Consider the following 12,192-nt stretch of genomic DNA (forward strand, 5'->3'; position numbering starts at 1 on the left):
ACTTGCTGAAGGTTAAATTGCTAGCAAGTTTCTTCCCAGTGTGTAGTTTTTCACTATATTTGGCTTAAATCTGAAGATACAAAAATTTTGAATCTGAAAGAAACAGCTCCATTAATGTAGAAAGAGAAATAAAGGGCACACAAATGGTAAGAGAAATTTAGAAACCAAGAAAAAATTCTCATTGAGAATTAGCAAATTTGGGAGTGGCTAGGTGGCACAGTGGATAGAACACTGGCCCTGGAGTCAGGAGTACCTGAGTTCAAATTTGACCTCAGATACTTAATATATTACCTGGCTGTGTGGCATTGGGCAAGCCACTTAACCCCATTTGCCTTGCAAAAATCTAAAAAAAAAAAGTATATAAAAAAGAATTAGCAAATTTATTTTAGATAAAAACTGAAATTCCTAACTGAAAGATCTATTTTGCTAATGTTTATCTAACTCATGATATGTAAAAAAATGCTCATTTAATAAGATTAGTCAGCCTAGTGTTATGTATCAGTTGCATAGCAATTTGTTTTAGTAAAACCTACATTATATCCATTTGAACTAATAGCATTTAGTGATACCATCTTATTTTTTCCTTTCTACAGAAACATATGTAAATTCTCTGTAAATCAAATACTATATCAAGTAGAGTTTTAATTTAGCTGCTGACCTCCCTTCTTCTGTCTTTGTCACAGTAATTTGATAATTTTAGATTAAGCTGCTAAGGAAGGCTATGTCAATTAATCAAATAGTCAGAAACAATCAATTTAATATATTAACTAATCTTTTTCCCCCCAAGTCATTTGTAATATTGCTATTGTTGGCTTTTCTGTTGAAAATATAATCTTCCTTTTTCAAGGGCAGAATTAATTCCATTAAAATATATTTTGAATTTATAATAATACTTTATGATAGTTAAAAGTTCTTTGCTTTTAAATAAGGAAGTAGAATGGTGAAAATATTAGTTAATTAATAAGAGACAGGAGACTATAACCCTGGGATCCTGTTTCACCATATGCAAATTAGAATGAGATTAAATGTTCTAAGGTTTTTTTCAATTCAAATATTCTATGAAATATTACTTGATCAAGTCTCTTTTTCTGAATCTTTTCTTACTGAGTATTAAATTAGATGATCTTAAATTTGACTCATTAGTATTAGGTTGTTATTTCTGTACTTTGATAGATAATCTAACCATTTTTGTGTGTTTTCTCAATGTATGTGACTATTGTTCATGTTAGTTCATAATCTGTTTCCAGTCTACCAAGAATTCTATCCTCTCCTCTTTACATTGTATGGATACTAGTGGAGAACACAGACCATCCATTTCTCTAACTATATAACCCTGCCACTTTTTTTTCCTCTGATCATATATATCACTTGACCTTTAAGTCATCCAGTAAACTACTTGTACAGTTCTTTATATTGAACTACTATATTCATGTCTACCGAATATAACTTTAATTCTTTAGAGACTGTTATATTTGCAATCATTGAAACTTCACCACAAAAATGTTGGTGTTAAAAAGATGGGTTTAAAGCAATTATGAGAGTCATGAAAATTTTTACTGTGGATCTTGAAAAGTTTCTGCTGCACATCCCTAGTATATGTTCAGAGTACAAGCTGGGGGAAAAATGAAAGGTCTGTAAGATCATTTGTCATCCAAATTATCAGGGAGAATGAAATGTCCTTGTAAGAAGAGAAAATAAAGAAAAAAATGATATTAAAAAGCTGAGGAGAATTGTCCTCTGCAGAGAGTCATTGAATAGGAAGGGAAGGAGAAGACCCCATGACTATTTAGTATTATATTATAGAAATGAAACTCTTCCTGAAAAGGAAGAAGTTGTCATCATCTGTGGAGGGAGTATCTTTTTGTGCTCCAAGAAATAATGATATGGATCTCAGGTGACATTAGTTAAGAGGTTCAACAATAGTGTTCAGAAAAGGAAGAATAGTTGATAACTATTTGATGTCCTTATTCAAAAGGAGCAGATTGGATAAAATTCAAGAGGTTGTAGGGTAGGATGAAACATTAATAACATGTAGCCATGTGAGGAAATACAGGAGAATATGGGGTAAAGTCACTTAACAGAGGAAATGAAAAGTGATGTTGTTGGAGCACTAAACTCCTCATCCAGTTGTAGGCAGTTTAGCAATATCATAAACTTAGCACCGAGGCATGATATTGTAGTGACAGGTACTTTAGTAATCTGGATATCTTGTTGGTGCTCTTTCCCTAATGAAGGAAAAATTGTCAATGAATTTGTGAGTTGCATTTACTACTATTTCTTATTTTAAAAGGTAGAAATAAGCATGGGAACTGCCAGTTAGATCTGCTTTGGACAGAAAAGAAACAATTGATTTCTGAATTATGAATGACAAAAATTTTTTGGGGGGGTAATAACTATCCATTAAAGTTTGTGAGAGGAAAGTCTTTATGATTTCTAGAGTCATATGCATTCTAGATTTTGGCAGAACTGATTTTAGAGACTTTAGAAACCAGTAGGATTTAATAAGCTAATATTTTGAAAAGGAAGACTCTCTTAAAAATAAGGGAAGATAATAGAATGAAATGCTGAAAACATAAAGAAATATGTTTCTTATGAAGAGAAAAAATGGGAGTTGACTAAAGATATAAAAGTGGATACAAAGGGAACTCATTGACATACATATTTAAAATGGACAAAAACAGAAGATGGGAGCATAGGGCAAAATATTAATATGGCCCTATAAAAGCTGATATAGAGTGCTTGAGCCTAGAAGCCTAGAATGAACTAAGGGTAGCAATGAACACAAATAATCACAAAATTTTTGAGATTTGTTTGTTTCTCTTGCTATATAGGTATGAACAGATAATCAAAGAAAGGTTTTATTTATTGTGTGGGGTGGGATGGGCTCAAATTAGGAGTTTTGCCACTCCCAAAGTTCTAAAATATGTTGAGCAGTCATGATAAGTGAAATGACAATTATGCAGCAATTAGCGACCCTTTTTAGTAAATTCACACCAATAGACTTAGATTAGTTATATTGTAGAGGGAAGAACTAACCAACAAAAATGATGGCTGAGCTTCTATTAGTGCTTTCTGAAAGATATTAGAGAATGGATATTGCAGGTTTAGAAAAGTACTAGCTTTTTAAAGAGAATTTCTTTTTAAATGGAAGAAGATGGAGATTGTTAAGTATTGTATAGTAAGCTTAAATTTTATTCATGGAAATAGTCTATAACACATTATTAAGGGAGTAGGATGAGCACTTAAAAAGGGAAACTGATCACTAAAAGCTTGTGTGGTTTCATCAAGAACAGGTCATGGCAGACTAACTTCATTTCCTCTTTTTATTTTATTTTATTTTATTTTATGTTAGGTTTTTTCAGGGCAAACGGGGTTAAGTGGTTTGCCCAAGGCCACACAGCTAGGTAATCACTAAGTGTCTGAGACTGGATTTGAACCCAAGGACTCCTGACTCCAGGGCTGGTGCTTTATCCACTATGCCATCTAGTTGTCCCCTCTCTTTTATTTTATAACAAGGTTACTAGATTTTTATATCTAGGGAATGTTGTACATAATATATTTAAATTTCAACAAAACATTTGACAAAACTTCCTATGATAATAAAAATGAGTAGATATGGACTTGGTAATTTGGCACTAATTCAGTTACTTCCTCTGACAGCCTTCAGGGAGCAAAATCAGGCCTATATCAAGTTGGAAGGAAGTTTCTAGTATGTTCCAGGAATATATCCTTGGAACTCTCCTGTTTAGCCTTTTAAACAAGTATTTGGATTTTAAACAACAAATGGCATACTTTTTAGATGGCAGAAGTCAAAACTTGGAAGAATGATAATACATTGGATGAGAGAAGCTATATCTAAAAATATCATGACAGGAAAGAGCAATAAGATAAAATCAGTAAGATAATTAAAAGAGGATAAATCTAAGTTTTTATTCTTGGGGTAATGCTATTTGGAACTGCTTTAAGATAGTCATAATGTCTGAGATGATGATGATAAGAATTCTGAGATATTCCTACTTCTTTCACCATGTTTTAGCAAAGACACAGATTAGTTGGTACATATTTAAAAGAGAGTAACCAGAATGGTTAAGGTAATAGAAAGGAGGTGAAAAAGGAAGAAGACTCATGAAGGATAGGATTGTTGTCTTCAAGTATTTCTAAAACTGTCACATGAAAGGGGAATTAAGACTCTAGTTGACCCCAGAGAACAGACGTAGGAACAGTGATTAGAAAGTGTAATGAGGTAGATTTAGGCTTGATTTAAGGGAAAAAATATGACAACAAGAGCTAACCAGAAGTGGAATAGGAGGCCTTCAAGCAAAGACTAGATAACTGCTTTTTGGCCATTTTATTGAGAGTTAGCTACAGGTTTAACTGTAAGTTTCTGAGGACCTTCTTAGCTCTTAGGTTCTATAAAAATAGAAACCAATTAATTTGATCACTTTTATATTGTAAATATTAGTAAGTGATTTCTGATCATATATAAAGAAAGGAAACCCTCACAAAATCTCTACTTCTTAGAAATGTACAATGCTCCAGTAATGCCACAGAAAACCCCTCTCAACCATAGTCCCCAAAGGCTAAGAAGAGAAATGTGCAATATTTTATAAATAATGCTTTTTCCAGTAGCTGAATTCCCCAGTTTCCCCAAGGACAGTCCTGCAGGAATGAGAGCCAGCAGTGAGCCAGCTTTAAAATATCCTACCCCCTTCATTGCCTTCTGAATTTGCTCTTGGTGGATTGTGTTTGCTTAGGTGATTAACTTGTGATATTTCCATTTCTTTCAGGCGGGAAAAGTTCAGTTTGGCTATGTGTATGGCATGAGTGCAATCGGGTGCCTGGGGATTCATGCTTTACTGAACTTGATGAGCACTTCAGGAGTATCCTATGGATGTGTGGCCAGCGTGCTGGGTTACTGTCTGCTCCCTATGGTCATCCTGTCCAGCTGTGCCATATTCTTCTCACTGCAGTAAGTAGCTGTGTGTGTTAATTGACCCCACAAGCACAATCTCAACGAAGACAGTGGCATATCAGAGCAGCTGTTTCCTGTTTCTGAACATTTTCGATGTAGGATTGGTAGAACTATGGTTCAAAAAGAGGGAAAAGTAGGTCAGTGTTGGTCTCAGGTGCATTATCTAACTCTGTAACTTTTTTTTATAAATCCCAGTTTTTCTTTAAATCTGGAACATTTTAAGCTACTGGCTCTTAATGTGAACTGCTGCCTTGGGTAGTATGGTGACTACAAATAAAACATTCATTTGTTTGATTTTTTAAAAATAAGAGCTCTATGAACATTGACAAATTGTGTGGGCTCCCAGGCAATTTTACTACCCAAGAGAAGAGCAACTCTGATCTATCTCAGCATGATTTCTAGCAGTAAAGACTTCCCAGTAACATTGAAAGGGACATTGTGACTTTGTGATAAATATACAGTGGCATGTATGTATGTATGTATGTATGTGTATATATATATATATATATATATATATACATACATATTTTGTTAACTATAAGGAATGGTATAAATGGAAGGTGTTGTTATTAGTGTAGAGGCAGATTTTGGCTCAACTTAAGGCAAAATTCTTACTCCAATATCTCATCATGAGTAGACATGACCATCAGTTGTGAGAGATCATATATTGGATCATATATTGAGGGTCATATATTGGATTTAGAGTCAGGAAAATTCAGTTTTAATACTACATCAAGAATTCCTACAATATCAGGGTTATCATAAAGCTCTAATGGTGATTTTTTCAACTCTCAAATTTTGTCATAGAGGGCTTATGAGCTATGTTGGTTGGAGTGACCACATTAGCAAAAACCACAAATCCTTGAATTTTTAAAACTGGAAGCTATATTTTAAAAAAATAATGAAATTCATTTTTATCTTTATCACTAAGGCCTTTGTATTTACAATTTGGAAGCACTTAACAGTGATATAGGAATTATATCAAGCTATATCAACATTCTTCCAGTCCATGAATATGCCAGGACCACTTTGTCTTTTTCCACCTGCCAAAATCTAAAGCCTTGCTAGAAGAAAGTCATCCTAGAAGCAGGTCTCCTACCTATGTTTTTTGCCTGGGTTTGCAGTGACACTGTTGGCATTCCTTTACATTGTTCATCAAATGAGGTAGGATCTCAGATTAACTTGGAAAAGGACAAACGAAAGAACAAAATCTAGGAAACTCATCTTTTACTTTTGCCATTAAGAAGTCCCCCTCATATATCACTGATAACATTGTTTTAAATAAGATTGAGCTGGGACAATCCTGGCTAATCTGTTCAAGAATGGCAGCCCAGGGTTACTTTGTCACTTTTTAAATACAATTTAAAGAAGTAGTGTGTATGTCTGTGCACCTGCACTGGACTTCGTAGTGTTCTTCAGGGCTTTATTCCTGCCTAAAGCCACTTCAGTGAAATACTAGAGGTGGTTGGATGGTTGGATACCCTAAAAGCCAACCTGATATGGACCCAAGCATGCTAATGAAAAAAGTCTATACTATTAAATATTATTCCCTTTTAAAAATTGATCCATTTTTTCTTGTTTAGAAAAGTTTAAAAATCATAGAATGTAAAAATAAAAAGAAACTTTAAAAATGAGTCCAGTTCTTAACCTTTTTGTGTCATAGACTCCTTTGCCAATCTAGTGATTCCCAGTAGTACTGCGGATTGTTGTCTATATTCATAATTGAAGGAAATATTAAATTTCAGAGACTAATAAGAGGAAATACTTTTTTTATCTCAGATCATGAACTCTCTGAAATTTATTTGTAGACCCCCAAATTAAGAACTCATGACATAGTCCAAACCATTATTTTTTTTCAGATGAAGAAACTGAAGACCAGAGGTGTGAAGAAACTGACTAGAATCTATTAATGGGTGGATCTTAGGGACATCTTAGCAAAATCATCATTTGTTTATTTTTATTTTTAAATTTTTTATTGGTTTTCCAAACAAAGATATTACTCTCCAACTTCTACCTATCAACATTGAATCTTCCATTCTAATAAGGAAAAATATTTAAACAAAACCTGACTCAGGGACCAAGACTGATAGACATTATACCAAATTTCTTTCTCTGTAGTTTCCCTTCTTTCTACTGAGAAGAGGGAATAATGTTTCAGGATCAGTTCTCAGGGACTAAGAGTAGGCATTATAATTAATCAACATTCAACTTTCTTTTAGTGTTGTTTTCATTTGTATTTTATAGTCTGTATATATTGACAAAATTCTTTTCAAAGAGGATTTGTTCTAATGCTTGATTATCATTTTCAGCACAGCTGAAATTTAAGCCAGGAATATCAAATGTCATAGATAGAGGTTAAATGTCAGTAGATTTTCGAAATATCTGAGTTTAGGATAACAATCTTGCCTTTTTCAGGTTATTGTAATTTAGTGTTTTAGTTGTTACATTTTAACGGTTAACAACCAAATATAGTCCCTTAGACTGTTAAACTAGAAATACATTCAGAGTACTTTGATTGTATTAATTGCAGTAAATAATCTGGTATCATTTTATAATTTCATTTAGAAAATCAGTAAAATTAATTACTATAGAAATCATTCCTAATTGATGTTGATTGAACCAACATGTAATTTTTATTGCAGTGCTTTAAAATGTTTTAGATAGGTACAAGGTCTAAGAACATATTTATCAAGGCAGTGTTTCAGAGTAGATGACTCAGAATACTTAAGCTGGCACAGAAATAGAGGGTGACTCTGCTGCTCCCACTTTCCAAGTCACCTCTTCTTATCCTCAGAAAACCAAGAGAAACAAAAAATTGTAAAGAATTGTAAAGAGAAAATTAGAGCCAATATCTATAGTGAATGAATGAGACAGTCAGTGATTCAGTTAAAATGTTCTTTGCTACACTCTGGGGACACACCCTGCACTCAAGGAACTTATGTTCTACTAGAAAGGCCAAACATTTGAAACCCCCCCCCCCCTTCCTGATTCTCAGCACCACACTGCTTATTGATTGTGTGACCTTGGGGCAAGTCACCTTATCATTTTGGGGTTTTCAAATGATCTCATCTGTAAAATAGTTTAATACTTTCTTTAGAGGTCCATGTTTTTATTGGTGTGAATACTTCTTTTTCTCATGCAGATCAGAACCACTCCATTACTTAGTAAGGGCTTTTTGAAGAGTTACCATGGCAACTGAAAATCAATCTGAAAATTAAAATTAAAATTAATGTTGAAAAATTAATCACCATATACCCAGTCTAACCTTTTAAACTTAGTTTTTTTCAAACATAAACTGGTCCTTGGATAGGAAGCATACAGTCCTTATCAGGTTAATACTTGAAGCCTTTCCATCTTGGTCTGCCCTTCAAGAGTTGCTAAATCGCTGGCATACCCTTCAAGAACTCAAGATTACTTTTATCCTAGAATGTACTAGGAATATTACAGGAGATAATTCAATTCAACTCAGCAAGCTTCTGTTAAATATTTTCTATGGATAAAAGACATAATGTGGAGGAGTAAAAAGAGAGCTGGTCCAAAAATCTGGTAGACTTAGAAATAAATTCAACCTCTGTCCTATACTGGCTGTGTCATCCTGGGTAAGTCTCCTATTTCTCAGTGACTCTGGCAACTTTGTAAAGCTAAAGTTTCAGGACACGTTCTTACATGAATTGGTAAAAGAATTTTCTTCATCAGAAATTCTCTACCACACTAATGAAATCAAAGGTCTGAAAAATTCTCAATATACAAGATACTGTATGAAACCATAGACAAATGAGAAAAAAAACAAAACAATCTACTATAATAGCTTAAATCCTGGATGACCTGACATCTTGAAGGCTCTTTCAATAAAAAAGATATGATTCTGGGAAATATATTTTTTCAGGCTAAAAAGAAAACCCTTTCTCCCTTTACCTTATCCTAAATTCTCTAGAGTAACCAAGATTCAGGGCCTTGTGGCTACCACAATACTGCCTTCTTGCCACCACATGTGGTATTCTCTCTGTACAATATTTGACCAAGTCTTTCATGGAATCCTAGCTACCTATGGACCTCGATTTCATATGGATTCTTCCCCTCCTTTAAAAGAAGAGGAAATCAGTGCTCTAAGAAGTAAAATTACCCATTTAAGGTTATTAACAGTAGGACTGCTCTGGTTATTGGTGGGTACAAAATTAGACTGCTAGACCACAATTCAGCAGAATCTTTGGAGCAACTTTCCCTTATTATAGCCACTTCCCTCAATCAAAAACAAGCAAGCAAACAAACAAAAAACAACAAAGCCCCACAAACTTTACACTTTTATTTGTATATCTGGCAATACACCAATGGAATAGTTAAGAGTTGAATCATTCTCTCCATGTTCAAGGAAAAGAAACATTCAGCCCCAATCTTAAAGGGAATTGGGTGGTGGCATTGAGATTGTAAAGAGAAAATTAGAGCCAATATCTATATCTGATTACACAGCTGCCTCAGTAGATGTCATAATAAAGTGTTTCAAGAGATGAGATGTAGAGATTTGAAAGCAGCAGGATGAGAGTGGCTTCAGGAGGATTCTCCTATTTCCAGGGGAATTTACATTTTTTTTTACCCAAGTCTAAGGCTTATAGCTAGATTTAATAAGATTCTTGGCTCTGAATTTGTGATGTCCTTTCATCTTAATGTGTATTAATCATACAGTTTTCTTACTTCTAGGGGGACCACTGGGACCATAGCAGCACTAATCATCATTGGATGGTGCAGTCTATCTGCATCCAAAATCTTCAGTTCAGCACTGACTATGGAAGGACAGCAACTTCTAGTTGCCTACCCTTGTGCCTTACTTTATGGACTTTTTGCCCTCTTGACTGTTTTCTAATATATTCAGAATAACTTTATTGTCTGTTCTTTGCATTTCTAGCTATTTTAGAAAGGGATTTACTTAATGATATGAATTCTCCTTTGCTTCTGAATAGATGATAGTAAATTGAGAAATAAAACAACATTTTAAGATGGTATGGGGTGCAAGCTTCTCTGGCTTGAAAGATATTTTTGCTTCTCTGCTTGTGAAATAAGATCTAAAATAAAATCGTTGTAAAATGAAATAATTCTCTTAAAGAGATTTCTCCATAATTCGTCTTAAGCAGGAGATATATTTGGGACACAGTTGTGTTTTGTGTAACTCACTAGAAATATTCATGAAGAGTTGTGTGTTAAGTAAAATCTTATGTACTAAGGGAGTTTACTTCTTTTTTTTAAATAAAAAATATTTTTATTTATTAGGAGTTTACATCTTAAAAATGTCCTATGGAAAATTAATTGAGACATTAAAGAAATTAATTGAGAAACTAAAGAACACTCAGTAGTATATGCTCACTTCTTAATCCAATGTGATTTCTTTTAAAAAAGTGAGATACTTAACAATCTTTTAACAGTAGGTACAAAATACAGATATTATAGATGCTTATAACTATAGGACAGAAAGTTGTTTATCTTGACCTTTCCTTTGTGGCTATTAAGTGAACCCCTTAATTTGAAAGAAAGATGAATTTCTCTGAGTTTTCTTTTGACAAGCAATAATATCCATTTCATTAGACTTGTGTTAGAACTTAGCCTATGCCCAGAAATATGGCTGCCAGGATAAGTGGATGACAATATATTTATCAATGATTTTATCAACAAAGATTAATTAAATGTCTATTATAGGTCAGACTGATTAGGCACTTGTGAAAAAAAAAACAATGAAACTTTTCCTTACCTCAAGGAGTTTATGTTTGGGAATGGGGGGAAACAACATATAAATCTATAGATATCAAGGAGAACACACTCATTTTCCAATAGAAATACCAAAGAAGAATTAGAATATCTTTATATATTGAGATGATTACTCATTATTTCTGTGTACTTTCCTTATGCCTAGAGGAGAATTGAGTGGCTTGATTGGAAGAAGCTTTTATGAAGGATATAAGGAAAAACATGGACAAGGATTGAAAGGATTAGAAAGTGGGACTGGGTTGCACTCTTCATTGAGAGAGGAAATAGTGGTACTGATGAGATTGCAAATTCACTGAAATATCAAATCATAATTAATCTTTGTTAGACTTTCTATATGGAAAAGGGGACTGAATTAATATTTCAAAGAAAAAAATGTTCAACATAAAATGTTATACTAAGATATATATATATATCTATGTCTATCTATATCTATCTATCTATCTATCTATCTATATATATATTTTTTTTTTAGGTTTTTGCAAGGCAATAGGGTTAAGTGGCTTGCCCAAGGCCACACAGCTAGGTAATTATTAAGTGTCTGAGACTGGATTTGAACCCAGATACTCCTGACTCCAGGGCCAGTGCTTTATCTACTATGCCACCTAGCCACCCCTTAAGATATATATTTTATTTTTAAATTTCTTTTATGTTTCTTCTTTCCTCTCTGTGGATCAGGTCCTGGGAAGTCATCATCTTGAGACACAGCAAATTGATTGTACCTTTTCTCTTGTTGATTGCTTTAAATTCAAGAATTTTTTTGGAGGTGGGGGAAGTGGATATAGTAGGTTCTTTAAAAGGAGTATTTTGAAAAAGTCTTTTTTGAGAAATTTGTTCAGAATTTGAAATAACTTCAAAGCACACACATTATCAAGAAAAAATAAGATAATGTTCGAATAATATTTGAAACTTTAAAAACTTTATTGAATTTCATTAAAGGAAAGCCTATACAAAAGTAAGTTTTTTTTAAAAGCTCATTCAAAGATAGGTACTGAACACTCCTGAAGGAGTTTTTTTTAAATTAAAAAAACTTCAGATTGTATCTGCATAAATTCAGAAAAGTACACTTACCTCAACTTTGGCATGTTTATTTTTTAAATGAATTTATATTAAAATTTATATTAAAAACTATATATTAATAGTTTGTTTTTCCAGCATCTTGAATTCTCCCTTTTCCCTTTCTTTCCTCTCAGAAAGCCATCTCCCTTGTAACAAAACACTTATAAATAAAAAAATCATCAAAGCCTAAAAAAAAATTTAAAAATCTGCAGTGACCCCACTTCTGCAAATAATTGAGAGGAGGTGATTCTCATATTTCTTCTTTGAAGACTGTTTGGTCTTTGTAAATTCACATCATTCCTTATTTATTTATTTATTTTTGTGGTTCTTAGCATTTATATGTTGTCATTATATGTAGTATTTTTCTGACTTTACTTATTTTATTTTGCATGGGGTCATTAAGTTTTCCA

General features: G+C 33.2%; 1 protein-coding gene across 2 annotated transcripts in view; it reads left to right on the top strand.

Annotated features, from left to right (window-relative positions):
• Positions 1-11,648, top strand: part of YIPF7 (Yip1 domain family member 7) — a 32,950-nt gene extending 21,302 nt beyond the window's left edge. The window contains exons 4-5 of one of the 2 annotated variants that reach the window (XM_074229517.1): positions 4,788-4,969; positions 9,668-11,648. In XM_074229517.1, coding sequence (XP_074085618.1) covers positions 4,788-4,969; positions 9,668-9,830 — 345 coding nt within the window. In that variant the 3' untranslated portion in view covers positions 9,831-11,648. The remainder of the gene's footprint in view (positions 1-4,787; positions 4,970-9,667) is intronic. The other variant, XM_074229516.1, reaches the window with a different exon arrangement.
• The last annotated feature ends 544 nt before the right edge of the window (positions 11,649-12,192 follow it).

The sequence above is a fragment of the Macrotis lagotis genome, chromosome 3 (genome assembly GCF_037893015.1).
Source record: "Macrotis lagotis isolate mMagLag1 chromosome 3, bilby.v1.9.chrom.fasta, whole genome shotgun sequence".
NCBI classification, from domain to species: domain Eukaryota; kingdom Metazoa; phylum Chordata; class Mammalia; order Peramelemorphia; family Peramelidae; genus Macrotis; species Macrotis lagotis.